Source organism: Penicillium verhagenii, assembly GCF_028828195.1.
Source record: "Penicillium verhagenii strain IBT 33310 chromosome Unknown utg000009l_segment0_segment0, whole genome shotgun sequence".
In the NCBI taxonomy this organism is placed as follows: Eukaryota; Fungi; Ascomycota; class Eurotiomycetes; order Eurotiales; family Aspergillaceae; genus Penicillium; species Penicillium verhagenii.
Genome location: NW_026643173.1, coordinates 1,145,172 through 1,171,932, shown reverse-complemented (window position 1 = coordinate 1,171,932; position 26,761 = coordinate 1,145,172). Strand labels below are relative to the sequence as shown.

The 26,761-nt window shown below is 47.1% G+C and overlaps 12 protein-coding genes across 12 annotated transcripts; 5 read left to right on the top strand and 7 right to left on the bottom strand.

Annotated features, from left to right (window-relative positions):
- Positions 1–665: 665 nt before the first annotated feature.
- On the bottom strand, positions 666–1,664 carry N7466_009491 (SGNH/GDSL hydrolase family protein; the record flags this gene model as incomplete). The annotated part of the gene is made up of 5 exons (XM_057168880.1): positions 666–799; positions 867–1,257; positions 1,313–1,391; positions 1,450–1,489; positions 1,541–1,664. The coding sequence occupies 5 exons, from the start codon at positions 1,662–1,664 to the stop codon at positions 666–668; spliced, it is 768 nt and encodes a 255-aa protein (XP_057017586.1).
- A 1,624-nt stretch (positions 1,665–3,288) lies between these two features.
- N7466_009490 (putative voltage-gated chloride channel (ClcA)) lies at positions 3,289–6,145 on the top strand (the record flags this gene model as incomplete). Its single annotated transcript, XM_057168879.1, has 3 exons — positions 3,289–5,490; positions 5,546–5,929; positions 5,990–6,145. The coding sequence occupies 3 exons, from the start codon at positions 3,289–3,291 to the stop codon at positions 6,143–6,145; spliced, it is 2,742 nt and encodes a 913-aa protein (XP_057017585.1).
- Positions 6,146–6,543: 398 nt separating this feature from the next.
- Positions 6,544–7,398, bottom strand: N7466_009489 (dihydrofolate reductase; the record flags this gene model as incomplete). The annotated part of the gene is made up of 1 exon (XM_057168878.1): positions 6,544–7,398. The coding sequence occupies one exon, from the start codon at positions 7,396–7,398 to the stop codon at positions 6,544–6,546; it is 855 nt and encodes a 284-aa protein (XP_057017584.1).
- A 673-nt stretch (positions 7,399–8,071) lies between these two features.
- On the bottom strand, positions 8,072–8,628 carry N7466_009488 (RNA polymerase II mediator complex head subunit MED22; the record flags this gene model as incomplete). The annotated part of the gene is made up of 3 exons (XM_057168877.1): positions 8,072–8,260; positions 8,372–8,440; positions 8,503–8,628. The coding sequence occupies 3 exons, from the start codon at positions 8,626–8,628 to the stop codon at positions 8,072–8,074; spliced, it is 384 nt and encodes a 127-aa protein (XP_057017583.1).
- A 534-nt stretch (positions 8,629–9,162) lies between these two features.
- N7466_009487 (spliceosome-associated CWC15 family protein) lies at positions 9,163–10,212 on the bottom strand (the record flags this gene model as incomplete). The annotated part of the gene is made up of 7 exons (XM_057168876.1): positions 9,163–9,180; positions 9,238–9,273; positions 9,333–9,503; positions 9,564–9,936; positions 9,996–10,072; positions 10,124–10,146; positions 10,203–10,212. 7 exons carry the CDS (start codon positions 10,210–10,212, stop codon positions 9,163–9,165), a joined length of 708 nt encoding a protein of 235 aa, XP_057017582.1.
- Positions 10,213–11,339: 1,127 nt separating this feature from the next.
- N7466_009486 (dicarboxylic amino acid permease agtA) lies at positions 11,340–13,285 on the top strand (the record flags this gene model as incomplete). The annotated part of the gene is made up of 5 exons (XM_057168875.1): positions 11,340–11,514; positions 11,573–11,630; positions 11,698–11,704; positions 11,756–11,916; positions 11,971–13,285. 5 exons carry the CDS (start codon positions 11,340–11,342, stop codon positions 13,283–13,285), a joined length of 1,716 nt encoding a protein of 571 aa, XP_057017581.1.
- A 1,311-nt stretch (positions 13,286–14,596) lies between these two features.
- Positions 14,597–14,899, top strand: N7466_009485 (uncharacterized protein; the record flags this gene model as incomplete). Its single annotated transcript, XM_057168874.1, has 2 exons — positions 14,597–14,757; positions 14,854–14,899. The coding sequence occupies 2 exons, from the start codon at positions 14,597–14,599 to the stop codon at positions 14,897–14,899; spliced, it is 207 nt and encodes a 68-aa protein (XP_057017580.1).
- A 1,231-nt stretch (positions 14,900–16,130) lies between these two features.
- N7466_009484 (uncharacterized protein) lies at positions 16,131–17,087 on the top strand (the record flags this gene model as incomplete). The annotated part of the gene is made up of 1 exon (XM_057168873.1): positions 16,131–17,087. The coding sequence occupies one exon, from the start codon at positions 16,131–16,133 to the stop codon at positions 17,085–17,087; it is 957 nt and encodes a 318-aa protein (XP_057017579.1).
- Positions 17,088–17,789: 702 nt separating this feature from the next.
- On the bottom strand, positions 17,790–18,383 carry N7466_009483 (uncharacterized protein; the record flags this gene model as incomplete). The annotated part of the gene is made up of 1 exon (XM_057168872.1): positions 17,790–18,383. One exon carries the CDS (start codon positions 18,381–18,383, stop codon positions 17,790–17,792), a length of 594 nt encoding a protein of 197 aa, XP_057017578.1.
- A 311-nt stretch (positions 18,384–18,694) lies between these two features.
- N7466_009482 (BTB/POZ domain-containing protein) lies at positions 18,695–19,813 on the bottom strand (the record flags this gene model as incomplete). Its single annotated transcript, XM_057168871.1, has 2 exons — positions 18,695–19,736; positions 19,791–19,813. The coding sequence occupies 2 exons, from the start codon at positions 19,811–19,813 to the stop codon at positions 18,695–18,697; spliced, it is 1,065 nt and encodes a 354-aa protein (XP_057017577.1).
- Positions 19,814–21,258: 1,445 nt separating this feature from the next.
- On the bottom strand, positions 21,259–21,858 carry N7466_009481 (uncharacterized protein; the record flags this gene model as incomplete). The annotated part of the gene is made up of 1 exon (XM_057168870.1): positions 21,259–21,858. One exon carries the CDS (start codon positions 21,856–21,858, stop codon positions 21,259–21,261), a length of 600 nt encoding a protein of 199 aa, XP_057017576.1.
- A 1,305-nt stretch (positions 21,859–23,163) lies between these two features.
- On the top strand, positions 23,164–25,511 carry N7466_009480 (Hsp70 family protein; the record flags this gene model as incomplete). The annotated part of the gene is made up of 8 exons (XM_057168869.1): positions 23,164–23,230; positions 23,293–23,337; positions 23,512–24,049; positions 24,129–24,653; positions 24,713–24,904; positions 24,974–25,028; positions 25,105–25,258; positions 25,312–25,511. The coding sequence occupies 8 exons, from the start codon at positions 23,164–23,166 to the stop codon at positions 25,509–25,511; spliced, it is 1,776 nt and encodes a 591-aa protein (XP_057017575.1).
- Positions 25,512–26,761: the final 1,250 nt, after the last annotated feature.

Sequence of the window (26,761 nt, the reverse complement as noted above, 5' to 3'; positions counted from 1 at the left end):
TACCCCGGCCTCTGAAATCGCTGATGGCTTCCTTTGGCTTCCTCCCTCCTTCAGTGTGCGTGACGACCCACGGGGCCGTCCTCCGAGCTGTGTGTTACAGGGGGTTGTGGTCTCGTCGACGAGAAGAGGTGGCAGGGAGGTCGGAAAGTAGGTGGTTCGGAAACGAAGTGAAAGCAGCGCGTAGGAAGGAGGGTTTAATTTCGATATTAGAGCCTGGAAAAGGCAAGGTTGGCGTTGTGAATATTGACGGAGTTAAGGTTTTGAAGTGAATTACTCCTCAGTGTATTGCAGGATTGATGACTATGAAGTGAGGACTGGTAGACGACCCAAGGAAGGAAAACACGGATTAGTTTCAGAAAGTTCAGAAAGTAAGATCCAAGATGGAATCGATATGATATTTAATGCAGGAATCGAATCTTGGAGAAATGCAGTGGAGAGGAGAGCGTCATATGCAGGAGGGGAAAGGAAGTTGATCTAGACCGCTCCCGTGCTTGCTCCACTAACGGCCTTCGCAACACGGCCTTTATTATGGACGTTGAATGGGCCGTGCTTTATTTTTTATTTTTTAAAAAATGAAAGAGAATTCGCTAGAATTTATAAAAGCTGATTGCGTTGGTGGCGTCGAGGCCACTGAGTGAAAACTACCAGATCTAAGAGAGTATAATTCATTTAGGCGCCTCAGGCCACGGAGGATAAACCATCGGCAGAGCTTCTGGGCCTTGTTCAGGCCAATTAGCCTTGAGTGTGTTCAGCAACTCAGAGTTGACAATGCGGTATCCAGCGGCTGTCAGATGCAATCCTATATACAAGTCAGTATAAAAGATTCCCGATCTCCCAATGGAGGCATTCTGGGAGTTGTAACGTACCATCGGTGAAAAGATCGCTGAATGCCTTGCTATTGGGTGCCTCTCGAGATCCAATGAGAGGCTGGCCTTCTGTCCAACCCACCGACGACGTGAAGGCAGACCAGATATCCACCACTGGAATCTTCAACGATGCACCGAGCTCTTTCATTCCCTCGGCGTATGTCTTTGTGATAGCGGCAGTCCGGCTGGGGTGAACAGTGTTTTTATCATTGTCGAAGCCCTCCAATTGGTATTCGTTCACTGGTGGAGGAGTAATGAAAATAATGTGGGGATTTTGGGCAAGCATTGCTGGATGTTGAGTGATTTGCCGCAGGTTCTCCTTGTACTGCTCAAGAGGAATATGCTGGTTATGTCCAGGAACTGCGGCATCATTGGCACCGAAGAAGATAGCCTATCAATTCTGTTAGCCAATATTTTATGACAAGATGGCTGACAAAAGCACGTACTATGAATCGCACTGTGGCAGTCTCCGGCGACGGAAAGAATTTGGGAAAGACTTTGATGGCATGGGCACTGGAATATCCGCTGTTGTAACTTGCGTGTTAGGGCATCGTTGAAGTAATTGGGATTTTTGAATGCTTACGAAAATCCACGGTTCAGGACATCCAACTTGCGACAGTATACTATGAAAAGGGTTAGTGGAAAGTATTCATCTCCGGAAAAAAAGAGCTTACCGTCTTGCAATGCTGGCTGAAAGCCAAATCCCAGATCCTGATTGCTGGAAATTTCGGTGATCGAGTCTCCAAAGAGGAGGAACTGATCATACGGCTTGCCAAAAACTTCATCGGAGACCGTCATGGTGAACGAATCCTATAATAGGTACAGGAAAGAAGAAAAAAAGCAAAAAAGAGAGGTTTACAAGGCTACTGAGAGGATATGCGCAGGTGTTTTGGGGTTTAAGTAAAATGGCGATGGTGAAAGGTGGTGGGGGTTTGTTTGAATGCTCCGTGGACAAAATGGCGAGTGGAACCGCATCTTATCTTTAGCTTGGGTTTCTCCACCAATTGTCATGCAGCTTGAGTGATTCCCAAGGGACAGCAGTTTACACAATTCCATGTTCACCATTTTCTGTTTAAACTCCCACCTCTGTTCTAGACGGTATATACTAGTATTCATGGATAAAGAAAGCTAAGTGGGGGAAGTTGAGAACTACTACCATATAAGTATGGAAATTTGTATAGACCAGACCAATCACCATCCACACTAAAAGCGGTTACTCGTCGACCAATAATAACCAAAATCGGTGGCTTTGAGTTGATCACGTCGCTACTGCGTACTTGACGGATCTTATGCACGTTTAATCCCCCAGAATTTGCCGGTGGCTATGACTTCCGATCAACGTGGAGGCCAAAGCTTATAAGCGATAGCACAGACAGACGGTTTTCGATAGTGGCAACAAAGCAGACTTAAAACCTGTTGACTAAATCAGTATAGATCCACAATTTGATGGGTATCACCCCATTCCCTTTCTCAAGGCCATGTTTCTGTGTAAGCTACTGGCAACCTTGAGACCCACCGCCAAGTGATCGGCTTCGGGGGATCAGCGTGTTGGACAAGTCAAGTGGCGAGCATCACGCAGCACAAATGTCTCAGCGGTGTGCTTCTTTCACCTACCTTATAGGCAGTTGAGCCAAATGACCTGTCAAGATTTTCAAGTGTGTGAGAAATCCGTCCAGTCATTCGTCCGAACTTTTCCGATCCAAAAAAGGGGTCCTGGTAAGTATCGTCTAGGAGCAACATGAAGTAGATCTTGACAGTATATGACACCGTTAGAGCATACACCGCATACACCGCTCAGGCCTACGGTACATTCCGAGGTACATAGCCCCAAGTGTCAAGTGTCATGGGGATGAATTGGGGGCGTTATGCTCCCCGCATCGGACCCTCGCTTTGTACTCCAATAAGCTGATGTGTGTGATCCGACCCGGGGAGAAGCGGCTTTCCGTAGAATGGCATCCCGACGCAGGGAGATAGAAGGGCGTGGGATAAAACCCAAAATTTCGCATAGATCAAATCAAATTGAATTGGATATGCATCCGAGACGGCTTGGAATGCGCGATGCAAATCCAACGTAAATTAAACAACGAATAGTGTAAATAGTGTGGAGTAAAGGGTAATCGATGCGCGGTGGGTCCGTTCTCACCTGACGCGTCCACATCATCTGCTGCCCGCACTTTTACACCTTCAAGTTGTTTATGACAGCCGTTTGAGACCCTGGAAGTATTGTGCAGGTCATGACTTCCGGTAAGTTCAATTTGTTTCTTCCTTCTAAATCTATTCCATGTCTAGTATGCTCTCTCATGCGGACCCCCTACCTCAGTTGCCGAATGTGCCGTACTCGGGTCTTTGAACCGCATCGCTAACTCCACTACGTTTGAAGGCTCCAGCACTACATACCGAAGCATAGACGCTTCAAAACACCATGCCACGCTCAGTTCCCCAAATAAACCCCCCTTCGAGGGGTGAGCCCGATGAAGCTCAAGGCGATACCCAAACCTCCCGCACAGCTCCCCCCTCACCAACCGCTCACCGCCGCCGAAGCTACCTCTCCGAAGAGCATACGGGCTACCAGTCGCTGGATTCTCATCTCGAGATCACCGAGGCTACCAGTCTCCTAGGATCGGTAGACAACCCACAACGCCGAATGCCGCGACGTTCATATACGAGTATCTCAGGGACATCGGGTCCGGATTCGCTACGATACCTATTGGGTGCGGGGAACTTGCGCCGTAGAGGCAACCACAGCCGGGCGAATTCCATGAGGAGACGATTCAGTCGCCGGAGCAGCTTTGTGGGCGAGGAGGAAGTTCAGGAAGAGGGCGAGGACCGCCAGGACCGCCCGGCCAGTTTACCGCCATCGACTAAGAACGGTCTAACGGCTTCATCGTTTCTGGACGAACGCACCTGGTACGATCAGTTCACTTCGACAGATTGGGTGCATGACAGCATTGCTGATGCAGCTCGTCTGCGTCAGTTGCGGCGCCGGAAGGATGTCCGCGGCCGGTTACTGTCGTGGTTCGATGGTGCGCAGGGCTGGATTCTCGTGGCCTTAACTGGCTGCATTACGGCGGCGATCGCCTATTTCGTGGATGTTTCGGAGGATAAAATGTTTGATGCGAAGTTTGGGTTCTGCACTACTCGTTGGTTTACCAGTCGAAGTAAATGCTGTGCGGGAGTGTCAGATTGTGACGCTTGGCACACATGGGCGCAGATCTTTAGGCCCTCGAAGACCGATGATCAGTGGGTGGATTTTGTCATGTTTGTTGGATGGGTGGTTGTTCTCGCGATGATCTCGTGCGGTCTCACTCTGCTCACAAAGACAGTCGTTCCATCTTCTGTTTCCCTGTCCACCCTCGACGAAAATCTTGGGGCCGAGGGCCATTTTAGCGCTGCTGGTTTTGGATCACCACAATCGGTGACAAGCCCCCATGGAACTTTTCCCAATGCTCCCCCACGCCCGGCAATGGTCTATTATTCGGCTGCTGGTAGTGGAGTGGCTGAGGTCAAGGTGATCAACAGTGGTTTCGTGCTTCACGGATACCTCGGTTTGAAAACTTTGGTCGTCAAAACTATTGCTCTGATCTTTAGTGTTTCGTCTGGACTAAGTCTAGGAAAAGAGGGACCTTACGTCCATATTGCCACTTGCGTAGGCAATATTGCTTGTCGATTGTTTGCCAAGTACAACCAGAATGACGGCAAAAGACGAGAAGTGCTAAGTGCTAGTGCAGCTAGCGGTGTGGCTGTTGCCTTTGGTGCGCCCATCGGCGGTGTTCTCTTTAGTTTGGAAGAAGTCAGCTACTACTTCCCACCGAAGACGCTTTTCCGAACCTTCTTCTGCTGTATCGCAGCGACTCTATCCCTGAAGTTCCTCAATCCTTATGGCACAGGGAAGGTCGTTCTATTTGAAGTGAGATATCTCTCAGATTGGGAGATGTTTGAGCTTTTTATCTTCATCTTCCTTGGTATACTCGGTGGTGCAGCCGGTGCACTATTTATCAAAGCGTCCAGTTATTGGGCCCGCTCTTTCCGTCGAATCCCCGCAATCAAGCGCTGGCCGATGTTAGAAGTCTTTCTAGTGGCAATTCTAACCGGTTTGGTCAGCTTTTGGAATCGGTATACCAAATTGCCCGTCACTGAACTTTTGTTGGAGCTCACCAGTCCATGTGAACGAGTCTCCAAAGATGGGACGGGATTATGTCCTCCTGAGGAGCATATACTGGAAACTATCCAGTATCTTCTCGTTGCATTCGTCATTAAGAGCTTTTTGACCGTTGTCACCTTTGGCATAAAGGTACCTGCTGGTATATACGTTCCTTCCATGGTGGTTGGTGGTCTCATGGGCCGAATTGTTGGTCATGTCGTCCAATACTGGGTTGCGAAAAACCCAACCTTTTTCATGTTCAACTCATGTCCAGCTATCCCTGGCATGGAATCGTGTGTGACTCCGGGCGTTTATGCATTGGTCGCTGCAGGTGCTACCATGTGCGGAGTAACTCGCCTTTCGGTGACATTGGCTGTGATTCTATTTGAACTGACCGGAAGTTTAAATCACGTACTTCCTTTCTCCCTCGCAGTACTTTGTGCTAAGTGGACAGCTGATGCGATCGAGCCACGCAGCATTTATGTAAGCTCTCACCCAACTCGCATTGTATCTGAATAAGAAATCTAACCTTTCACAGGACTTCCTTACCGACATGAACGCATATCCATTCCTCGACAGCAAACTGCAACCACTCACTGACGCTGAGCTGGGTGATATCGTCCGGCCTGCGCGCAAAGACCGCATCATCGATATCTCAAACTCGCCCTTCGTCGCCGCATCGGAGCTCCGTTTGAAACTCGAGCACCTTTTGATGGCCGGTGAGCTGGATAGCGGCCTGCCAATTTTGTGTCATGGTGTCTTGTCAGGGTTGATTCCGGCTCCGGACCTGGAGTTTGCACTTGACACCCTTGAAGACGAAGACAACACACGTTGTCTGATGGCAATGGACGCTTCTAGCGCTGTTTCTGACAGCGACGACGAAGATACCTTGCAGGAAGATTTCACGCGTTACATCGATCCCGTAAGTGAATGGCTGTATCATACTGCTATTACGCTGGTGCTAATTTTTGACTCGTTGTAGGCTCCAATTGCCTTGGATGTGCACTCTCCCATTGATTTGGTATACCAGTGCTTTGCCAAGCTAGGCTTGCGGTATCTATGTGTACTCCAGGATGGCCACTATGCCGGCCTTGTACACAAGAAGGCATTCGTGAAATTCATTAAAGAGAACGAGTAGGTGGAATCCACCTCGATTGGTCGTTTGCATATGATTTTGACTTGAGCCTGGCGTTTTTGGCCTGACGGTTTTTCTTTCTTTGCACATTTCTTTCCCGGGCATCTTGCATAGCATCCATTGCACATTCCCTCCTTATTTCAAGTTTGTATATGTCTTCATCTAGGCACTGTCTATAGAGCCCTCGTCGTGCATACCCAATTGGCATTTTGATTTGACCCTTCATATGTCTGCGGATTTCGCGGGCATATACGGACACTTAGTCCTTTTTCATAACACAATCATTTTTCATGGACAATGTCCCCGCATTAAGGACATACTGGCAGTAAATGCATTGCTAGTAGTGACGCCAATCTGCATGCAAATAGTCACAACGATAGAAACTCCATCAAATATCAACATCAGTCCAACTTTTCAAACCCAACCATCTGAACCTCAACCTCTCCCTCCCGCTTCCATTCCCCAGTAACTTCCTCCCCAACCCACTCCGTCAACTCCTCAGGACTAGCACTCCTCCACCCATTCCGCTGATCCATACTATCCAACGGCCAGAAAGTATCACACTCAAACGGCACCTCATCCTTCCCATCCGGCTTCCTCACAACATTAGTCATAACAACCCTAACAGGCCTCCGCAAAGCCCCAAACTGCATACGCAACGCAGCCCCATAAATCTCCGCACCTCCAATCACAAAAATCTTGCCCAACCGCCCCTCAGCCCCATAAACAGATTCCAGCTCGGAAAGAGCAGCGTCCAAGCTCGGCGTCACAATCGCATCTGTAATGGGCTCACCTTCGGCCGGCGGGACAGAAGTAGCAGTAGCAGTAGCAGTAGCAGAACCACCAGCGGCGGCCGCCGCCGCTACCTCCGCCGCCTTAGCAGCCATCTTCGCCTTGCGCGCCTCCAACTCTTGCAGAACGCCCTCACGGACGGAGCCGGTCGTATCGCGCGTAATTACCACGCTGATGCGCTTCGCGAGCGGGCGCAGACTCTTGGGCACCGAGTCGTATGTTTTGCGGCCCATGATGATCGCGTTCGTGGTGCCTGGTCTTGGGGCGCGAGACGTGACGCGCGCGAAGAAGCTCATGTCCGCTTTGATACGGGGCCACGGGAGGGTTCCCTTGAGGCCGATGCCGAGGCGCGTTGTGGGATCATGGTCGGGTGTTGAAGACGCGACGCGGATTGGGGTCGTCGCGACGATTAGGGTGAGGGGGAGGGAGGGGGAGATGGCATGGGGGGTTGTTGGTGGTGGCATTTTGATCATATGTTGCCCAATTTTTTTGATGTCCCACAGGCTTGGAAGTCTGCTTAGGTTGTCAATGGGGAAGTGTAGAGTTATAGTGTTTCGGGGTGTATGGGACTCAGGAGAAAAGTTGTTTATCGGATAGCTTATCGGGCCCCGCGTGGGGTTGAAAGGGAGATTTGCGCGAATCGCAAAATACGTCGCGCTAAACGATAATGTATAGAGCGGCGAGTAAGAAGTTTTGAGGTTTGCCTTTCCGTGGTTCTAGATTTCTGATTGAACGTGGTTTGGAGGCGTCAACCTTTCGCAAAGATGTTAGTCCCCTTTTTATGAATGGTACCACTGCATAGACTTCAACCAATGAAGTTTAGTGGAATTGGAAACCTCTAGATAATCGCTGAGTTCATGCTTTCCCCAAAGATGGTGATTTTCTTCAATTAAGCTCCAATGAGTGCTCGGTCTCATGGGTATAAGCTCCAAAATGGATGAAATACAGTTCAATGAGGAATTCCTCATCAATCGCGAACCAGCAGCAAAAAAATAGTCAAAATATTCAAATCTTGTATTTGTTCAATAGTAGTACCAAGTAAATGCAGTAATAATATAACGCCTTACAGCCCCATTTGCCCGAACGCCGCCAGGGTCATGGACCCGAATGCAATGACATGCTTAGGTAGCATCCGCCTTATTCCCCGGGAGACAACTTCGATAGTCCGCCCCCCTCCACAGCCTTCTGCACCGCAAGGACATCATTTTCAAGCTTTTCGCGGCGTTGCACATCCCGAGCATCCTCGCCGAGCGTGTCGAGCTTGCCAAACAACCATGTCTCCTTCATAGTTCGGGTCAGAGCGAGAATATCCTCAGCAGCGCGGATCTATAGGGACCCAATTGAGATTAGTACACTGTATGCGTGCAGAAGAGCAGAGAGAGCCGCCGATTGCAATGCGATCTTTTCAAATCGGGCACAACTGCAAGCTAAGCTTACCAGGGCTGTTGACTCCACATCGAGTTGATATGTTTCCACGGCGGTGGATGTATAGCTAGGATTGTCCACCTGAGTAATGCGATGAGTAAACGAGTTTCTGATGATTTTTTTTTGTTTCAGTCGGATCTTACCGTGGCTGTAGCCATGATATTCTCGAACCGCTGTAGCAACTGAGAGATATCTGTGTTGATACGATCTGTCGAAGGTGCGCGAGTCAGTGGGTTGTTCTCAGCATTCGATCCGCATGCTCTTTCCATTGAGCGAGAACATACTGTGCAAGGCTTTTGCCGTTGGTTGGGACTCCATCTTGAGGGGTTGAAACTTAATGTCTTTCGAAGACTTAAGCTTCGGTTTGCGAAGATGTGAAGTTCGTTGCTTGTCTACAGCCATATCGATAAGCCTGGGCGGTGAAGAAGATGTAAAGTGGGGCGATAAAAAAGCCCCCAGATTCGATAGGTCCTTTCTTCTGCGCTTACTGTAATGCAAAATATTTTTGGGAGGGATCATTGATTAAGCTATACAATGCTATTCATTTATTGGTGTATCACGGAAGTTTGTTTCACGGCTTAACAGATATTGCAAAACTGGGATCATTCCAGGCACAAGAAGCCGTTTTGATCGATACCCATCCCAAGCACTTCAATCTCTTTGTCTACCGTATCGGAGTGACTATAGATTATCGGCCAGCCCAGATATTGGCGTTAAGCGTGATGTGGCCGAAAGGGTTGAGAGTGGCTCCAGCAAAGCTTCAAGTTCAGATTGTAAATGTTTGCAGGTGAAAGGGTCGGAATTTATCGAACGTATTTAGACTGGAATCATAGTCAGCGAATGCGATTTGAGAGTTTCATGAAAAGCCAAGCACATACCATAAATCTTTTGTGGAAGTCGGAACGCAGCAGATCCTAGAAGCTTTATTAGTATGCAGCAATACATAGAAGGGTAGTTAGTAGTAAAAACTCACGTTGACAAACTCCTTGCCATCTTTGTTCTCCGTGCCTCGAGCTTGGTTCTTGAAAACCACATCATCATCCCATCGTCGCTTCATGTTGAAGTCCTGTGTGTTGAGAAGTGGATTCCCTCGAGCAATGTCAACTTCTCGTTGCTCCTCTTCTTCGGCTGCGCGTTCTTGTTCCTGAGCAATGGTTTAGCATACGCACATCAAAAGTTAATCTTGCAACGGGGCGCCACAAACCTCTTTCTCCTTCTGTGCCAATCTTTCCTTCTTGATCATTTCCAGCTCGCGCATCAACGCAGCCTCGTCGTCATCGTCATCGCTATCCTCCTCTTCACTGCTATCTTCTTCTGACCCGTCCGAGTCCGCATCGAGGTCGCGTGTCTCTTCTAAGATTCGGCGCCGTTTCGCCTCCGGGTCCTCAGTCTCACCTTCCCCGGCCTCAGAATCCGCGGGGGCGGACTCGAGCTGTCGTTTCGGGGTCGCGTCAGCAGCAGCTGTGTCGTCGACGGAACCGCCGTTCTTCTTGGCAAAGTGTGCGGCCTCGGCCTTCAGAAGCTCTGCGCGCAGGTCACGAACATCGGTATCGGCGTCACCACCTTGTCCGGGTTGTCTGGGTGAGGTTAGTAGGTGTAGGTGGGATCGGTGGGGCGTGGCATAGTTTTTGCGTACCGGACTTTCAGGTGTTTGTGTGCAGGAAGGAGGCGCTGGTGGTATGCTGGACCGAGGAGGGCCTCTTTGCCTTGCGCCTGTTTCTATTAGTATTTCATTGGAACGGAGAGTCGGGAGTTTAGTCGTACCGGGTCGAAGGTGGGTCTGTGGGCTTGAAAAAATGTGAGTTTCTCAGAGATAGAAGTGCCTATGCGAAGATTGACATACCAGTCGTCATATTGTGAGTGGTTTGGGATGAAGTCTTGAGAAGTGAACTCTGGGAGGTTGACCTTTCAAGGCTTGGCGGCGGAGATGGATTAAGGAATTGCTGATAACGCAGTCAACTGGAGCGTGCAGGTCGTATTATGTCATCCCGCAACAAGGTAAGTCCGATCCGAGGTACATATCATCACGCAGTCGTCATTGTTATTTAAAGCTAGAATGGGCAAAGGTGAAGTCGAAAGCAAATCAATTAAATATATTCCAAAAAAAAGAAAGATAACAGGTATGGCTTCCTCATAGAGAGATCGAAAGAGTAGTAAGCGAGGTGAGAACCTCAGAATGGCGCTATAAAGTATTAGAGACAGTGAAGTATATACCTCCAAGCAGTCGTAGTTTTGTAAGAGATAGAAAGAAAAAGGGGCCATAAACAATAACTGAAAGGGAAGGGAGATGGGAATAGCTTCATGGAATGACAAAAAAGGGAATAATCTTTTTTTTTTTCAAAAAAAAATAATTCTAGTTTGCTTACAATGATTGAAATGTGACCAAGGCCCCTCTCTGCGTAAACCATGGTGTCAGCCCCGAAATTGATCGGGGAAATGCTTTGGTTTCAAACATTGAAGTGATCACCTTTCATTGACCTAGTAGGATATGAGGTTAGTAGGATATAATCGACTGATCTTAGGGATCTACAATGATCAACTGGTGATGCTGAGGTCATTCCTATACTCTCTTCTTTGAAAGAGTTTCCTTGGTGTCCCAATCACAGATCTCAATGCTATACACGTGTATCTGATGGCCAAAAATTACTATGAGCAAGGGATGAATCCACCCATGGATCCCATGGATCGATGGCAAACTTTAATGCATCTGCTGTAGATGTAACAGATGTAACAGATGTAACGTCTTATTCAAGCGAAATAATTGAATGTGTCTTGATAATCTCTATGAGTAGCAAGGGAAAGTGGGATTGTCATTGAATTCACCGGGCAGAGCGCCGACTCTCAAAAGGGCCTTCCTTCTCACACTCTCCTATTTTTCCGTCCTTTCGCTTCCTCAACAAATTTCCCTTGCTATTCCTTGTGAGGCACTGAAAAGATCGGATCGCACCTTACTAAACAATTCATTCCGATTTTGACAGCTATGGCGGCAGAAGGCAAGAATGACATGATCTCTTTTGAGATTCCAATCAAAAAAGATGGACTTGGAGAAGAAGGCACGGAACGCAGTGTCATCCATGCAAAGGCTGGTGGGCTGTTTGATCCTAATCATGTCAACCTTCATCGCGGGCTCAAGGCACGGCACATTACGATGATTGGTACGAGAAGCTCACGAGAGTCACGGTATGGCAAAACATGTCGATTAACGAGTTGCAGCTATCGGGGGCGCCATTGGCACAGGACTTATTATTGGAACCGGTGAAGCTCTCGCAAAGTAAGTTTGTCGTTCTCATATCCTCATTAGATGAGAGAAGCATTTGCTGATTCTTCTTTCCATGCAGGGCTGGAGTATGCATACAAATTTTCCGAGTCGCCGCACAAGCTAACTTTTTTTTATAGCCCGCTGCCATTTTGATCGCCTACTCCTGGATGGGGTTCATCGTTTACCTTGTTATGTGTGCGCTTGGAGAGATGGCCGCTTGGCTTCCACTTCCTTCTGGCTTCACAGGCTATGCGGTGCGATTCTGTGACCCGGCGCTCGGATTCGCATTAGGTTGGACGTAAGCAACTATCAGTGAACAGACTCTGGAAGCACTTATTAACCTCGACAACAGGTACTGTTGCAAGTACATCATCTCCACGCCGAATCAACTCACTGCGTGTGCCCTTATCATCTCATACTGGATTCCTGCAACGAAAGTCAACCCGGGTGTTTGGATCGCTGTTTTCTTGATACTCATCGTCTGTATCAACTACTTTGGCGTCAAGTTCTTTGGGGAATTTGAGTTCTGGTTATCCTCCGTCAAGGTTATCGTCATCTTGGGAATCATCCTTCTTTCGTTCATTCTCATGCTAGGCGGAGGCCCAGACCATGACCGCAAGGGTTTCCGCTACTGGAAGGATCCAGGAGCGTTTAACACTTACATCAAAAAGGGAGATGCAGGAAGATTTTTGGCTCTCTGGTCAACAATGGTATCAGCTACTTTTGCTTATGGCGGAACGGAACTAGTTGGTATAACCGTCGGTGAAGCACAGAACCCACGGCGCACGATTCCCCGAGCGATCAAGTTGACCTTTTGGCGGATTATGATTTTCTACGTCCTTTCCGTCTTCCTCGTTGGGACTTTGGTACCGTTCAACTCTAAAAGGCTTGCTTTCGCCATAGGTGCCACTAGCTCGGCTGCTGCTTCGCCGTTCGTCGTGGCTATCGAGCTGTCCGGAATTCCGGTGCTCTCGCATATCATTAACGCATGCATTCTGATCTTTGCCTTTTCTGCCGCAAACTCGGATCTATACATTGTGACTCGCACAGTGTATGGATTGGCGCGTGAATACAAGGCCCCAAAAATATTTGCTCGCACCGACCGCCGAGGAGTACCTGTATTTGCCATGGGAGTTCCTACCTGCTTCTCGCTCCTTGCCTTCATGAATGTGTCGAACGATTCTAAGGTGATTTTCAAATACTTTGTCAATCTCGTCACAATCTTCGGTTTGCTCACCTGGATTTCGATCTTGGTGAGCCACATTTATTTTGTCCGCGCCCGAAAGGCACAAGAAATCCCACTGGAGAGCTTGGCATATGTTGCCCCGCTGGGCGTTCGTGGCTCCTATTTTGCTCTTGCTTTTTGCATCTTCATCGCCTTCACAAAGAACTATGATGTCTTCACGCACAATAAGAAGTGGGGGAACTTCGACTACAAGAGCTTCATCACGGCTTACCTTGGCATCCCACTATATTTGATTTTCATCGGTGGGTACAAGCTTGTGACAAGGTGCAAGGGAGTTGAACCTGAAACAGCGGACTTGTGGACGGGCAAAGATGAAATTGACTGTGAAGAGGCTGCCTATATTGCGAAGAAAGAGGCCGAGAGTCAGAAGCATGCTCAGTCGCACTGGATCTACCAGAAGTTCGTGTCATGGCTGTTTTAAGAGAACAGCATTTCCGTATGTATGATCGCTTCTCGGGGGTTTGCATCTGTCAACTGATAGCGTACCCAGGTGACTTTCTCAGCCGGAAGGTGATGGTTGCTTTCCCTTGCGAGGGAAGTCTTTTATCCAATACGTCTGCAATTTTAACCAGGACTTCAAATGTGATATTTCTAATTTGCGATCATTAAGTCGAATTCGAAGCAACAAAAGTTATTTCAATTAGCAAAATCAGAATTCCAACCAATTGCCATCCTATACCAAAAAGAACTTACATGTATCCCACATTAGTATAAGAGCTGTCAGAACTTAACCTCATATCCCCGCACTTAGGCGCCAACCCTGAACGGCCCCCAACCAACACTCGGGCACAAAGCCCACCAGAAGACCGCCACAATGAGCGACTATATGCACCATCTTCGTACTATTGATTTTCTAGACAGGGATCAGGGAAGGATTCGGTGCGGCTCTTACTATCTCGCACCGCCCAAAGGAAGTGCAGATCGAGATAGCCCCCAATCGACCTTCACCCGGGTGAAATTTTGACCAATGGATAGTCACCGCTGATTTGGGCTTGCATAAAAAGCCTTGATTGTGGAGTGCACTGCGACTAAGCCTTGGATATGCCTGGGCAATAATGCGTTTGGGGCTCGGGACTTGGTCCAGAAGGATTCGCCGTGCGACTGAAAGGGCTCGTGCTTGAGGGAAATACGTCGACGTGGATCTTATTGATCGCTTAGACCGCTTGTTAATGCGGCTTAAAGCATGATCTCGGAGGTCATGTTGACGTGTACAAACGCCGTTGGGATGGATTAGTTCTTTGTGGGTCTCTTGGCTGTGTGGTGGTAGATTATAGATCCAGAGAATCAAGGGAAACGGCCACACCTCGCAAGCCATTCATATTTCTTCTGAATTGAATCGTAATTGAAATTTCAAAAAGCCAAGTAAGGGAGAAAAAAAAGAAGAATACAAAGCTTTCTTTCAAGGCGGCTTCCTGCGCATAGATTCGGAATTGAGGAGACATCGGAGGGACATGCATCCCGAAAGAATTATGTCCACGGCCAATACTATGTACTACTTTCAAATGTTCGGCACCTGGCCAAGAATAGATGGTAACATTGAGATTGAACATTGGTTTCTTTTCAGAGCATTTATGTACCAAATGGATGAGGCTGTGCTCCTAGAGTGTAAATAACAAAAGAATAGTCAATCATTCATATGCTGTATCTCTACATTTGTAAATTCCAGCTATGTGACAATAAAATCCAACAAATATCCACACCGGAACTTACAAATACCGATCTTGGACTCATCATGCAGAGCACAGTTCGCGAGCCTCAATCTGACCGCACCTTTGACGCAAATGCCCGGAAGCAGCCATGGAGCCACGTATGGTTGCAAGCCGAAGGCCCACCAGAGCCTCCACTGAGCGGGCGTATTCATGCGAGCACGTCTTTACGTCCGTGCTCGATATCGTGTGTCAGTCATGTTTATACTTGACTGATACTTGTGCCTTTTTGTGATTGTCGGTGGTAACAAGACGGTATGTGTGAGTTTTCTTGCTCTTCCAGCCGCCACCGACTTCTGGTCTCGGGAGAAGATATGCTGCGGACATGAATTGGAGCATGTGGGAGTGGATGAGAAATTTTGCCGACCCAATTGAGTTTCGTCTCCGCGTCCGGGATCTCATATGACCCTATTCTAGATTCTTGGACCAACGGTTCACTCTTTGTCTGAGCAGCCAAAAACCAACCATGTGGCTTCAATGTTGAATTTGCCGAGTCCCGAACAGGATACTCCTACATCATAAACACACTATCTGTTCAAATTTCGGAGTAAAGGCCGTATGGCATATGTAGTAGGCCTAATGAGTAATGATGCGGCGACAAATTACAGAGCCTAGTAATCCGTGGCTTGATATAATACCTTTCACTGTCAGCCTTGGGATGAATTCTCAAATGCGGGAATGACCATATCTGGGTTAGCGCAGCACATGGAGGGTAGAAGAGCCTCTGGAAATTATATTGTGCAACATCGCAGGCGATAGTGGCGGCATGATGATTATTCTGCGAGGCTCGAGCTCCATGTACATAGTAGTATACGTACTAGTACCCTGGAAAAAAAAAAAAGAAAAAACAAGAAGAAGGAAGCGGGGCCAAGAAGTACAGGCAGTTCCCACTCTTCAAGCAGGATTAAGGATCCCTCAGTCAAGAGTCTGCAAAAAAAGAAGGGTTTTTGACCTATCATTAAGAGCTCGAGGCTCCAGTATCCTGGTTAGTGGAGATTAGCTTGATCAGGATCCGAAAAGCACAATGAATGATTGCGAGATAAACCAACAGAAGAGCCAACAATGGACTAACGGTGGGTTCTGCGTCCCTCGTGTTAGTGTGTGACGGCTTGCATAAGTTCGTTGTGAGTGGATCGAAGATAAGATTGTGGTTGGTGGACGAGCGCCTCAGCGGTTAGAGATATTGATATGCAATTCGTATCCCTGTTATCGTCTCTGTCTTCTGATTGGCCACATTTACTCCATAACCCATAATTAACGCAATATTATTGGTTGACGGCTGTTTCATAATTTACTAAGATTAGCAACCTTTTGACCTAAAAATGGACTTAATTAAGGAACTTTCTATCTTAAGAGCATCCATGGATGCGGGGAATTGTTTACTAGTACATAGTTCTATGGATTTCACTCCCTGCATTTTCCCAACTATATCAGGGGCCATCGCCTCTCTTCTCATCCACCAAAGAAAGGGAAGACCCTTTTTCATAACGAGTTCAATAACTCTCTCCTCTATTCTTATAACATTAAATCCTCCTCATATTACATTTATAAACGTTCATAATGGGCGTCATGCGTATGCCTCGCCCAACGGGCATCTACGTGCCTGCTTCTCCCATCCGCCTCACACCCGAAATGATCTCCCCACCTCTATCCCCCGATTTCAACTTCGACTCCGAGGCCGTCCTCCCTACAATTTTCCCCGCCCTTGAATACATCTCTACCAAGATCCAACAAAGAATGATGCACGTCACCCTCCTCGTCGGCCGTGGCAAACCATTCCCAACCGGCCAAGCATCCGATCTCCTCGTTATCCCCATCACAAAGCTCGACCATGCATCCACTCGCGTCCTCGAGCGCGCAATCGCCAAGGGTGCTCGCAAATTCTCCCTCGGCACCAGCTGGAGCGAAGCTTTAGACCGCAGTCAGCACGAGCGCCTCGCAAACGAATACCTCGTCCAACAATCCATTCTACAAAATGAGGTTCTCTTCAGCCAAGAGGGCCTGACCCTCCTAAACCTTGACCGCATCTACACATTCAAACGCCGTCTCTGCGTTCTCTCCACAAGGCCGAACCCTCGCCCAGAGGACAAGGCCATGACCTCCGCCGTGGCCCTCCTTCACCGTCTCATGGCCGATTTCCAAAGCCGGTCGTTTAGCAAGGCCTTCTTTCACCGTGTCTACGAGCAACTTGATGTCCGCGATGAGCTTTTAACTGCCATCGCGTCTGCGTACAAGAACACACATAAGACCGACGCGATTATCTTGCCGACGCGATTCACGGCGGAAAACTCGAAAAGTTCGCCCATTCGCTTGGTGCGCGTGCGTAAGAATCCGCCGCCGACGAAAACCAAGTCGAGTTTCTATACTAAGCGTGGACCGAAGACACCTTTGTCGGCTTCGGATGTCACGCCTATTACGAGGAATGAGTGGAATATGTTGGTTGGGCAGGATATTCATGAACTTCAGCCTACTGTGACTAAGTGGATCCCTTCTGCTACTGTCTATGTCGGGGCTTGAAGGGGGTTCTTCCCCTTTTCATTACCTAACTCTATAATTGGTGGCTCTTTACCTACCGTTCACGCAAAGCATTCGAGTCGGAGATGAAATTTCCTCTGCTCTTCTGTCGCAAACCCATCGTCGCTCCGGGCTTGCTGCCCATGAAGTCATTTCAAGTGACCGTCGGTCTGAAAAGACTGTTTCATCCTCTTGGCTGAGAACCGCCATGAGAAATTTGCTTCAAGCCTCTGGATGGAACGGAGCTACCCCTCAAATTCAGTGATGCCTCAGCTACTTGAAGTGCGCCGGACGATGACTTTATCCTGTATAATAATGTTACGATGAGATGATAATGACCAAAACAAACACATTTTGCATCGCAATATTTCAATTCATGCCTTTTTCGTAAATTGAAAAACTACTAGTACATTGATTCCTTCGTACACGATGTACGCTGGTAACAAAACCAAAGTCCAATGTTCATTTGAGTCCATAGTCCGAATGAAAGGCCCCATACTGGTAAAACATTCACAGAATAGCTGTCATCTTAACCACCCCAAAAATTGATGCCATGTCCACACCACACCCAGCCTCTCGCCCCCAAAAACCGTATTGAGTCAAAAATTTTGAAACACACTCGGTATGCTCCAAGCCTCTGATGAGCTCGGCCTCGAAGCGGCAAGCGACCAGCGCACCGAAACTCAGACATTTCATTCGTATCAACTAGACACTCTCGCAACGGTGCCATGATAAAGGGCAATGGTCAAGGGCAGATTCCTGCCCTGGGACCTTACCATGGTCGGAAGAGCGCTCAGAGTCCGCTTCGTATCCTTTTTCTTTATCAATCACCTTATCACTCCAGTTTCGATGCAGCAGCGCTTTCGGATTGCATCGGCATAGATCCGCCGCCTTCGCCAGTCTATCATTTTTCAGCTTTATTTTGTCTCGAAGCGTGCACCAACTTCCATTGAGCATCCAATATTTTTTGTTCAGATCCAAAGCCTTCTCTGTGAGTCTTTTTACACCTTCATTGTCGGCTTTTTTCATCGATTTCCAGGTGGCCTTTTCTTTTCGGGAAGTCCTGTGAAGCTTGAGTTGTGTGTGTAGTATTGAGCATACGGTTATTGGCACGGAGTCTTCTATTGCGGTTGCCCAGCGCAGCCAGCGGGGCTGCTGAAGGCTGTCCATGTTATCGGGTTTGTCAATATCGTAATATTTCTCGCTATAGTCGTCAAGTAGAGGCGTGTATTCTGTCTTTTCTTTCCAGAACATGGCTTTGATCGAATGATTCTGTTGGCTATCGCGGATTTCCTTCATGTTGGTTGGGTAGGTATTCAAATGTTGAATTTGATGGCAGTAGTTGTAGATGGTAAGATGGGACGCTTCGATATTTCTTTTGGTTAAGGTATAGCCGAATGAGATGGCCTACGACCGCATCCTAAAGCGGAACCGACGCCCAATTTCGCCGTAGTAAGGTTAGAAGATATCAGTTCTAGACCTGATTGATACCAGAACATAACCTTATCTGGGTGGGCTGTTAATTGCTAGACCTGGATAGGTAAAATTACATAGTATGCCAGGCCTAAAGCGATGGATGCATCATAATGATATCAAGGTGCCTGGAGCTTTCAAAGTTTGATTACATCAACTAGTCCTAGACATTCACTTTGGTAGGATTCAGCAAGGACCTGAGTATCAACGGGCGATTGAGGAAGTTCAGGGGAGGCAGAAGGCAGTAGTACTCTTGGCTTGGGCTTTGCACGCGAGTGGGGAATTTTAAGCTTCCTCGAATTCATCCTGTCCTCACTGGCATTATACCTGATTTCACTAGGGTCTTGAGCTTTAGGCTTGCTCGAAAAAATCCAGTCCTCACTGGCATTGCGCCTGACTTCAGTAGAGTTTTGAATTTTTGGCTTGCTCGAATTCATCGTTTGCTCACTGGCATTAGACCTGATTTCACTAGGATTTTGAATTTTTGGCTTGCTTGAATTCATCGTTTCCTGGCCGGCATTACGCTTGGTTTCAGTAGGATCTCGATCTGGTCCAGAACCATCACGATGATCTGCCAAAGGCCGGGAGGAAGCCGGAGAAGAACTTTTCGGGGCTGGTGGCTGAATGGGGGCCAGTTTGGTAGCTCCCCTTTGCCCAATCAACTCGGCGCAAACCTCTTCCAGAAATTGGCGCGGCAATCCTTCTTTTTCCTTTTGAAAATACTCCGGAGTGGCAGTTCGCACCCATATATCCACTACCAAGCGTCGAAGTGGAGATTCAGGCAAGGCGTGGGCATAGATGTAACTGACTGTCTCTTTGCCCACAAAGTTCGCTGGTGTTTCTTTAACTCTTTGATGACAGATGGCCATCATCCAATTCTCCAAGTCTGTCATTTGGAGTTTTTCGGCCAAAATCCATAGCCTAGCCAAAAAGTCCAGTTTCTTATTTTCAAGTACCTGGAGAGCACCGCTGCCACGGTACATCCACATGATGACTTGGGCAAAGACTTGCGGATCATCGTCGGGGAAATGAATGAATGACTCTGGGATGGCTTCCTCGAAACGTTTTTGAAACTGGCTTTCAAAGTACGGAGAACATGTACACAGGAGCTCCAAGTGAACGTCAAATGGAGTTTTGGATTCTCCCACATCGATCTGTATCACACCACCACACAGATCTCTTACAAACTTAATGAGCTTAAGAACATCAGAAAGTCAGGAAAGTATCACTTACGCTTCGACTAATTTACTACCCATCTGGATTGAGTTTTGTGAACTCGAAGTTTCTTGAGTTTGATTTTGGGTAAGTTGTGTTGAGGAGAAGCCCCGCCCGCCGCCCGCAGCTCCAGGAGGGGGGCGCCCGTTGTGGTGTGGTGCACAGACACATGACCTACCAATCAGAAGTCCTCCCCCACAGGCTACAGCCTACCGGCATGCTATGGGCAGGTGACCTGTAGCCTACAGGCGATTGAATACATGAGACTCGGAAAGAATTTGACATTCCAAAGTTAATCCATATCGATTTACTATGGAAAGATCTATCCCGACCTTGGCCAAATTCGCAATAGATACATAAATCTCATGAACTTGGAAAGGTTCTGTTTCAACCTCGCTGTCACCAGGTTGAGTAGGTTTTTACGTTTCTCCGTTCATCTGTGCTCATGCCTTTATCCCTAGGAATACTGGAAGTCGAGATATCAAGGCTCTGCGCAGCGTCTTCTCGGGATGAAAGAGCCACTTCTTGTTTTTCGACTTCGCGATGTTCTCCTGGGCGGGAATCTAAGCGGGGGTTGTTTCTGTGACTAATATCTTCATGAGGTTGTGGATTGGATGGAGATATTTCGTACGGCAGCTTTGTCCTTGGTGTTGTTGAAGTGCTTTGGGGCTGTGATGTCGCAGCATATGAACCGTGAGGTGGGTGAGGGCGGAAGTGAGATGGTGAATTGCGTCCACTTCCGTTCTTTTTTGACTTTTCGATGGATGAAGATCTACCTGATGTTTTCGACTCAGGTTTGCGATGATCTGTATAGTTTCTATCTTGTGTTTGCTCTTGACTCGTTCTTCGATCTGGCTTTGATGTGTCCCTGCCCGAAAAATATTCCAACACGGAAGGCAAACGAGTTGATTTCTCGGTACCAGTTGAATTGACCCTACTGACTTGGTTCTGCCTGTATCGCTCATTGGAAACAAGGACGGCTGGTTTGACCAGAACAAGCTCTTTCCCATGCATTGACTCATTCCGGCAAATCCCAGAAAAGAGAGGGTAGCGTAAAATCCCATCAAATGTCTCAACATCTCTCCATGAATCAATGTCTTTGAGTGTGAGCTGCTGAGAGTCCAAATCTCCTGGACTTTCTGACCACCACCAATCTTCAGATCTCGATGTTTGGTATTGAGTCAATGAACATGAAATGGCGTGCTGCAGTTCGACCGCGGGGCAAATCAAGGTGGTCTTCAAATCAACTAAATGTTTTTCAATAGATCCAAAATCACGGTCCCTGGGAAAGAATCTCTCAATGCGTCCTATCATTGTTTTGCTCAGTTTCTTAATGTGTAAATCTTTCTCCCTTTGACACATGTTGCTCGATAGAAGCATAAATATGGACTTTGATCTCCACTTGCGTGCTCGAGTAGTTGATTCTGCTTGCTGACTTAGCCCCTTCTCCTTTCAAGCGCGGAAGAGATGGAATGAAAAAATGGGGTTACGAACCTAAGCTAGAAGCTCCATCGGCATCGCCTTCAATGGCCATTGTTGTGTACTCAAGCGCAGTTCTTATCTCGTGATGCATTCCGAATGGGTATTCGAAGTTAAATATCGACATCTCCAAATTCCACCATATGAACCGGGATAGCACATAGTTGAAACAAATGTCAAGCTCCGCTAGCTCTTTGGCGAGCCCGAAACTCTTGGATCTTGATTTCTCTTTTCTCTTTCTACTGCCTTTACCCGCTTGCATGTGGGGTAGATGAAGCATCGAGACTAGGCTGTCGTCTGTCTCACTCTCTAAATTTCTTTGGAATTCCTTTCGAAACCCCGGGCTTTGTCGCATCAGGTCGAGCTCAACTTTTGCAACCCATTCCTGGATGGTAGAGCAAAGCCTTTCAAACTTCTGTTTGATTTCCGCATCTGTGATAATTTCGACGTCTTCTTGGAGCTGCATTATTTTTGCTCGACAATGGTCTAGCTTATCTTGTAGCTCTAAGTTCTGGGCTTTGAGTCTGGAGATTTCCATCGAGGCCTCATTGAAATCCGCAGGTTGAGCTGGCCCCGGACTTCCTATGCTTGGATCTGGAGACGACATTGTGACGATCTTGAGTTGCTGAAATAAACCAGCCCGAAAGGTATTGAAATGAGTTGTTTCCTTCCGAGGCTGAGGCAAGGTTTTCAGAGGAGACGATGAGACTAAGCGCACGTATGAAAGGCGGGGGCTGCGGGGCACCTGTAATTTTCGCTCAATTTAATTAGTACATACTTCACTTTCAGCGCATCTTCACCTGAAACTTTTGCCAGAATTTATCGTGTTTTGAGGTTGCGAGGTTGGTTGACCCATTTGGGATTTGATATTATTTTCTCCCCACATAAATAATAGATGCGTTGGGGTGACAGCCTCATATGATGGGTGTCCTAACGCGCGTAATCGGGCAGAATGTTAGCAAAGGCCGCACTTCGCCTCATTCCTCCACCTCCGAAAACCTTGGAATACCTCAAGCCCCAAGCTGGTGGGGCATACAGCCTCAGAGGCTATACCTATTCAGGAACCACCTGCATATGTGTCCGAGTCAAGCGGCTCCATTTCAACCAGCATCACTTGAGAGCACGAGAGGGCCCTGCGGTGGGTCTCTAATCTTCAAAGACTGTTTACCCCTAGACATTGATTGAGGTTCCATGCATGAAATATACTGCGTACAGCATGTAGCCACCATGTGGGCTAATAGACACATTACCCCGTGCGTAGAGTAAACTTCAAGAAATATATTCGAATGTTATGTAAATCTAGGCACGACTCAATTCCGTTGGTGGTAGCCTGTAGGTTTTGAATAATTGGTGAAGTGAAAACATTCGGCCAGCTGGCCCGACTATGTAGTCTTGCAGAAGAGCATTCAATTTTATTTTCGTAATTCAGGTAGCCAGCACTAGACAGTTCGTATACATAATGAATGAATTATAGTGTAGCATACTAGTATACGTAAGTTACATAGCAGACCATTCTTTTGTGGCTTAGTGAGGGGCAAGCAATGACACGTATCCCTGCAAGGTATTCAAATGTTCCGACTTCATTGGTCACCACATGTGCAGGGCTAATTGCAAGGAGAAGAAAATAACACTAATGCATGCTCCTCAGAGCACACGTCTGGAAGACTAACACAGCCCGTATATTTGAGGCTCAAACGGATCACATAGGTCCGTTTTTGCAAATAGCGCGCGGGGTAACTTTAGTCTTTATCAAGGCTCAAGTGTTTTGAAACTACGGGTATTTTTCAAGCTACTGGGACATATATATACAGTGTCTACTTTGAATGTACCCCTGTATCTTTTTTCATTCAAATCTAAGGTCGCCATCTGAGCGGAACTGAACTGAGAAAAAAAAGAGATACGCTGATTCACTATGAATGGACATCACGCTCATGGGAATGAGGGAAGTAGGATGAAGATTGTTGTAGCAGTTGACTTCGGTAAGTGCCTACACATCTGAATTTCTGGGGAGTGTGGACACTAAAGCTATAACACCGCTTAGGAACAACTTTCTCAGCGGTCGCATATGCCAATACGCATAATGTCAGTAATTTCACCTTCAATCGATGCCAATGCATGGAAGTATGAGTTTACCTGACATTTCATCGTTCAGCCCTCGGCGCAAAAGCTATTGACGAATTGGGGAACTGGTGGAAATATGACCCAGGATAAGGTTCCAACGTGAATAATTAATCCCCTGTGCTGTTATAACAAGCACTAGTGGCAACTCTAACAACGCGTCTTGGTCCCATTAGATGTCTTCGCTATGAGCACAGTGGAGCCACTGGAACCTTTTATTGGGGATTCAGGGCCCATCAATTCATTGATCGAGGGGAAAAGATTCATGAGTGGTTCAAGCTAGGGCTTTGCAATGATTTTGAGGAACGCCGAGCCCGAGAGTCGGAGCTAGCGAAGAATTACAAGAGTCAGACGGCCCTTCCACCAGTGAAGGGCAAAGAGTGCGAAGGTCTTGTTGTGGATTACTTGACTGGTATCAAAGGCGCCGTCGACGAATACTTTACTGCGACCTATGATGAAGAAGTGACTCGGTGTCACAGGGAGTACATCATCACCGTTCCTGCTCTTTGGGATCATGCCGAACAGGAGAAGACTAGAAGATGTGCTGAAAAGGCTGGCATGGGTAAGGGGCACAAGCTACAAATCATCTCAGAGCCCGAAGCCGCCTGTATATACGCCATTCAGTCAATGCTCACATTGAATGTTAATGAAACATTCGTAATTTGCGATGCGGGAGGAGGGTATGAACCCCAAATCCAGTGGATCTTCTCTCACGGGGGGAAAATTAGGAAAGACCTACTAAACAAGATGTTTCTACAGAACCGTTGATCTCGCCTCGTACACTATCAGCTCATTGAACTTGCAGCCATTTTCTTGCAAGCTGGAAGGGGCCGCGATTGGCACAGGCGGTCTCTGTGGAAGCAGCTTCTTGAACCGAATATTCGAGGAATATCTCATCAATAAATTAAAGACGTATAGTGGTTGGAATCGTTCTTTCATGATCGATGCCTTGAAAGCATTCGAAGAAAGAATCAAGCCCAATTTTACCGGAGAGAGTCATGTTGAACACATCATCAGGATACAGGGATTGGTCCGAAGCGATCGCCACGGAGTTTACCCGAATTTCCTGACACTGACAACCCCCGAGCTTCGCGAAAATGTGTTTGACAAAGTAATCAACATCGTCCAAGCTCATGTCAGCAACCAAATTGCCAACACCAAGAAACCGGTCAAAGCGGTTTTACTGGCTGGAGGGTTTGGCAAGAACCCGTATCTTAAAAAACGGCTTCAAGAAATCGACTCAGTCATGAGACATGGAATTAAAGTCATACAGATTGAGAATAGGTGTGTACTAAGTTTTGATATTTCCAACATGTACAAGGCTGACTATTTGATTGTAACAGTGACACTGCCATTGCTCGTGGGGCGTTGATAGCTGGCCTTGCAGGTCTAGGTCGAATTCAAGACAGACCAGACGATGGCGGGTTTAATGCGCTTCCAAGCAGGACCGAGGTCATTTCACGGATTGCTGGCAGATCTTACGGGACAGCAGCCTATTTCGACTTTGATAGAGCCGTTGACCCGGAGAGCAGAAGGTAAGTGGCCTAGAGATTGGAGCAAACATTCCGCGCGATCTTTTGCCCAACCTAACTAACATATGAAAGGGTGCCTCGCGATGATGGAGATAAGATTGAAAAAATCCGATGGTTTGCCAAAATGGTAAGTCCAATAGACATATCACACTCCACGAGAGAAAGGAACATTTAAATACTTACCAGTTGTGATGTTTCAATAGGGTGATAGTATTCCCGATGGCAAGCCGATGTCATTCTCCTTCTTCAAAATGACAAAAGTGAGGTCGCATATCCCTGCAGACAAGGCATGTATACCTGTTGTCAGCATATATAGTTGTGAAAAGAAAGTCGCTGCAGATTATATAGACGACCCAAGTAAGTGTTCCAAGTTACCTTGCGCGTAATACATTGCTAACACCTTTTTGAAGATGTTTCGAAGATTGTTGAGTTTAAGCTTGAACTCCACGGCCTCGACATTCCTATTACGAGAAAGAATGGCTGCAACTTCTATGAGGCTGAGTTTGTGATTGAGATGACTTTGCATGCAGCTAGTCTTTCTTTCTGTGGAGTATATGGCAAAGGTAGTTCTGCTAAGAGATTCCCAGCGAAGAAGGTCCAATTTAGATAAGGATTATGAGCGTTATGATTAAGCAGATCACACAGAACTGTGACTTCAAACTTCTCTTCCGCCATTATTTGGCCTTTTTAATATTGATCAATCATTGAAGTCGGTTTTTGGTTCTTCTTGTGTTGCGATATTTTATCTGGATACAAATTCAATCCCTTTAAAAGATTTTTAGTGATAAAAATTCTCTTCCAAAAGTAGAGCCAGGAAATCCGTTCGACGAACACAGTCAACCATGTATGAGATTGAAGGGTATTCATTTGCTCGGTGGATGAAATCATAGATTATAGCTCAGCACACATTTTGCATGCGACATGCCTTCGGACTTCTTCCAGTCAGATGGGTTCAATTTCTATGGCTTCCCTGCATTGAACCCCCCGTCAGTCTGACCGGTTGGGCCTTTCCCGGCATTGTATCTCCCATCAGGAGGAGGCGATTTTGGGTCTTGGAAACCAGCTCTTCCTTCCTCGGATTTGCTGGCTTTTGATGGACGACCTCTGCTGACTCGATGCTGAAACGAATAGATGCAAGCACCGAGTATAATCCCAAATGCAACAAGTATTGAGACCACGATGGCAATAGTAACGTTGCCTTTTGTCATATTGAATAGCCTGGAATGGAGAAGGCTTTCAAAAGGCGGGCTTTCCAAGGCATCCGCTTTTAATAGAATTCACGGGAGATTCAAGGCCAAAGTGAAAACAATTCAATGTCCAGTCGTTTCAAATGTTCAATGTTCGACCGTGCAGATGTCTAATTCAATGAAGGCAGCTTTGTTTTGTCTATGCCAAGATCATAATATCGGAATGAGTCTTGAGCTATATTTTGAGCGAGTAAAATCTCAAAAGAGGTGGGTGGAGGGACGAGAGGAAGAGCTTTGGAATGACCTGGAAGGCGCACAATACCAGGCCGTACATGACCCACATCTGCCGACTTTACTCCGTACATGTTATGTACTCCGTAGAAATGCACATCATTAGCCGGATGATTCATGCTAAAATGTGATGGCAATTGTGGGGCGCATATACGAGACACGTCACCACCCATTAGATCTGAATAGGTTAGCGGTAGTTAAACAGAACGAGAGATCAACGGTGCGTGCGGTGCTAAACAAAGACATCATAGGCATGGTAAAGTACGGATTAAGGTGCATCAATTGGCAAGAAAGCAAGGGAGGAAAAATATATTTTGTAATACAGATATCGTCTATTTTTCATATAAGGGCAAACCCTTGGAAGTACAAGATTGGAAATGAA